Here is a 2,475-nt window from a genome sequence, read left to right as displayed (position 1 = left end):
CAAACGCTGATTTAAATTACGTTTCAGTTTAGGAATTGCTCCACCAATAATTCTTTTCAGCCCACTAAATCAAATCCACCGTCAAACCCACCACTGAGATGGCCTAGTTTGACTTTGCTCTTTTCTCTTTTCAATGTTTTTTTCTTTCTTCTTACGTCTTTGGTGTTATTGTGTCGTGCTATCGCTCTCCTGCAATAGAAGAACTACTAAAGAAGAAGAAGAACCACTATGTTATTTGTATACAAACCCTTATTAGATATCAAACATGATTTTGTTAATCACAAATGATTAAAAAAAAGATAAAAAATTATTAGGGTTTTTATAAATCTTAATAGTAACCTTGCACATACTGAGCAGGATATGGCTGTTATTGTAGAAAGGCTCAGCATCTTCATGGGTCAAATCAAGTCTACAAGATGAATTGGGTTCCCTAAGAGCATCTTCAAGAGAAGATGCAAAAAATCATATGTGGATTTTTAATTTAGTCTTTTTATTTATGGGGTCTACACATAGAGTAAATATAGGACCTGATATCTAAAATACCATCTTCAACAGTGAGAATTCCGACCCTTAAAATTAAAAAGAAAATTAGTTAAAAACATGACGTGGAGGTGCAATCAGAGGTGTAGATAACACTTTCTTGAACACCTTGATATTTAATAATTGGTCCATCCTAACTTGTAGGACCCTACTGTTGGAGATGAATTTATGCCAAACGGGAGTCTAAAATCCTATGTGTCACTAAAAATAAATAAATCTACCCTCTATTGGAGATGCTCTTAAAGTATAATTCATGTGGGGCTTTGTTTGTGTATGTTGTCTCCGTGGGTCTGATTAGTTGTATAAGACTAAGAACGGCTAATCTTTTATGTGCTACAATTTTTTTTTGAACTTTGAATCCTTTCATTTTCTTTTTTCTTTAATCCTACACTACAATCTTTTTGTAGTGTAGGATTTCATGCAACTACACAATACACGATTAAAGAAAAAAGAAAATGAAAGGATTCAAAGTTATAGAAATATGGCATTTATAGCAGCCAAGGGTACATTGATTTCAGTTGCCAGAACATCCCTTTCTCAGCTGTACTCTCTGGTGCTCTTTGAGATAGCTATAGGCAATGAGCTCTCGCGCCAACTCTTTTTGATTTCCCCTATTGTGTAGATTTTTCCATAGGAATGTGGATGCGAAGTATTTATTTATTTTTCAAGACAAATTCAATTCAACGAGGAACATTTTAAATATAAAATTCAAAAACAAAAGGAAATACTATGGAAACCCGTTAAGCATTAAAGATACTTGAATTCATGCAAGCCAAGAGCAGGCCAAAGTTCAAAAAGAGCTTACATAAAAAACTAAAACTGCATTCTATTTATCCAAGACATAATAAACACAATGTAACAGCAAAGAACTAAACCATCTTCTTCGCAATCAAGAATTTCTAATTACCACCACCTCGGAGACGAAGGACAAGGTGAAGAGTAGACTCCTTCTGAATGTTGTAATCAGCCAAAGTACGACCATCCTCGAGCTGCTTTCCTGCAAAAATCAACCTTTGCTGGTCCGGAGGAATTCCCTCCTTATCCTGGATCTTGGCCTTTACATTGTCAATGGTGTCAGAGCTCTCCACCTCCAAAGTAATAGTTTTCCCAGTCAAGGTCTTCACAAAGATTTGCATACCACCTCTAAGACGGAGCACCAAGTGAAGAGTAGATTCCTTCTGAATGTTGTAGTCAGCAAGGGTCCGGCCATCTTCCAATTGCTTACCGGCGAAAATCAAACGTTGCTGGTCAGGAGGGATGCCTTCCTTATCTTGAATCTTGGCCTTGACATTATCGATCGTGTCAGAGCTCTCGACTTCCAAAGTGATGGTCTTGCCAGTTAGAGTCTTAACAAAGATCTGCATACCACCTCGAAGACGAAGGACAAGATGAAGAGTAGACTCCTTCTGGATATTGTAGTCCGCAAGGGTACGGCCATCTTCCAACTGTTTACCGGCGAAAATCAAACGTTGCTGGTCAGGAGGGATGCCTTCCTTATCTTGAATCTTAGCCTTGACATTATCAATAGTGTCAGAGCTCTCAACCTCAAGGGTGATTGTCTTCCCAGTTAGAGTTTTCACAAAGATCTGCATCGGCATATTCAAGAAAATTCAATGCGTAGAGGAGAAAGTAATAATTTTTTTTAGGGGGAGTAGAAAAGAGATCGTAGAAGACAAAGGGAATGTATGTATGTGTGTGTGTGGAAGGAGGAGCTCTGAGTGCCTCTATTTATAACCTAAGCTCCCAGCCGAGAATTGGAACCGCCTTAGATGGAATGTTCCAGAAGAAAGAAAGATGTCTCTAAAAGGAATGTGCGTGTTGTGGCTATTTTCGATTTACTCGTCTTTTTCTGGAAGGTTCTCGAGCGAGAAACACTGGTTTTGGAAGTTTGGAACATGTGCCCACTCGCTATTCTTGAAGGCACACCAGGACTCT

At 38.3% G+C, this 2,475-nt stretch overlaps 1 protein-coding gene across 1 annotated transcript; it reads right to left on the bottom strand.

The window, feature by feature from the left end:
- Positions 1-1,283: 1,283 nt before the first annotated feature.
- LOC113290303 (polyubiquitin 11) lies at positions 1,284-2,185 on the bottom strand. The gene has a single exon (XM_026539920.1). The coding sequence runs from the start codon at positions 2,136-2,138 to the stop codon at positions 1,440-1,442; it is 699 nt and encodes a 232-aa protein (XP_026395705.1). The 5' UTR covers positions 2,139-2,185; the 3' UTR covers positions 1,284-1,439.
- Positions 2,186-2,475: the final 290 nt, after the last annotated feature.

Source organism: Papaver somniferum, chromosome 6 (assembly GCF_003573695.1).
Source record: "Papaver somniferum cultivar HN1 chromosome 6, ASM357369v1, whole genome shotgun sequence".
Lineage (NCBI taxonomy): Eukaryota > Viridiplantae > Streptophyta > Magnoliopsida > Ranunculales > Papaveraceae > Papaver > Papaver somniferum.
Note: the sequence above shows the minus strand (reverse complement) of the source record. Positions and strands in the feature narration are given on the sequence as shown.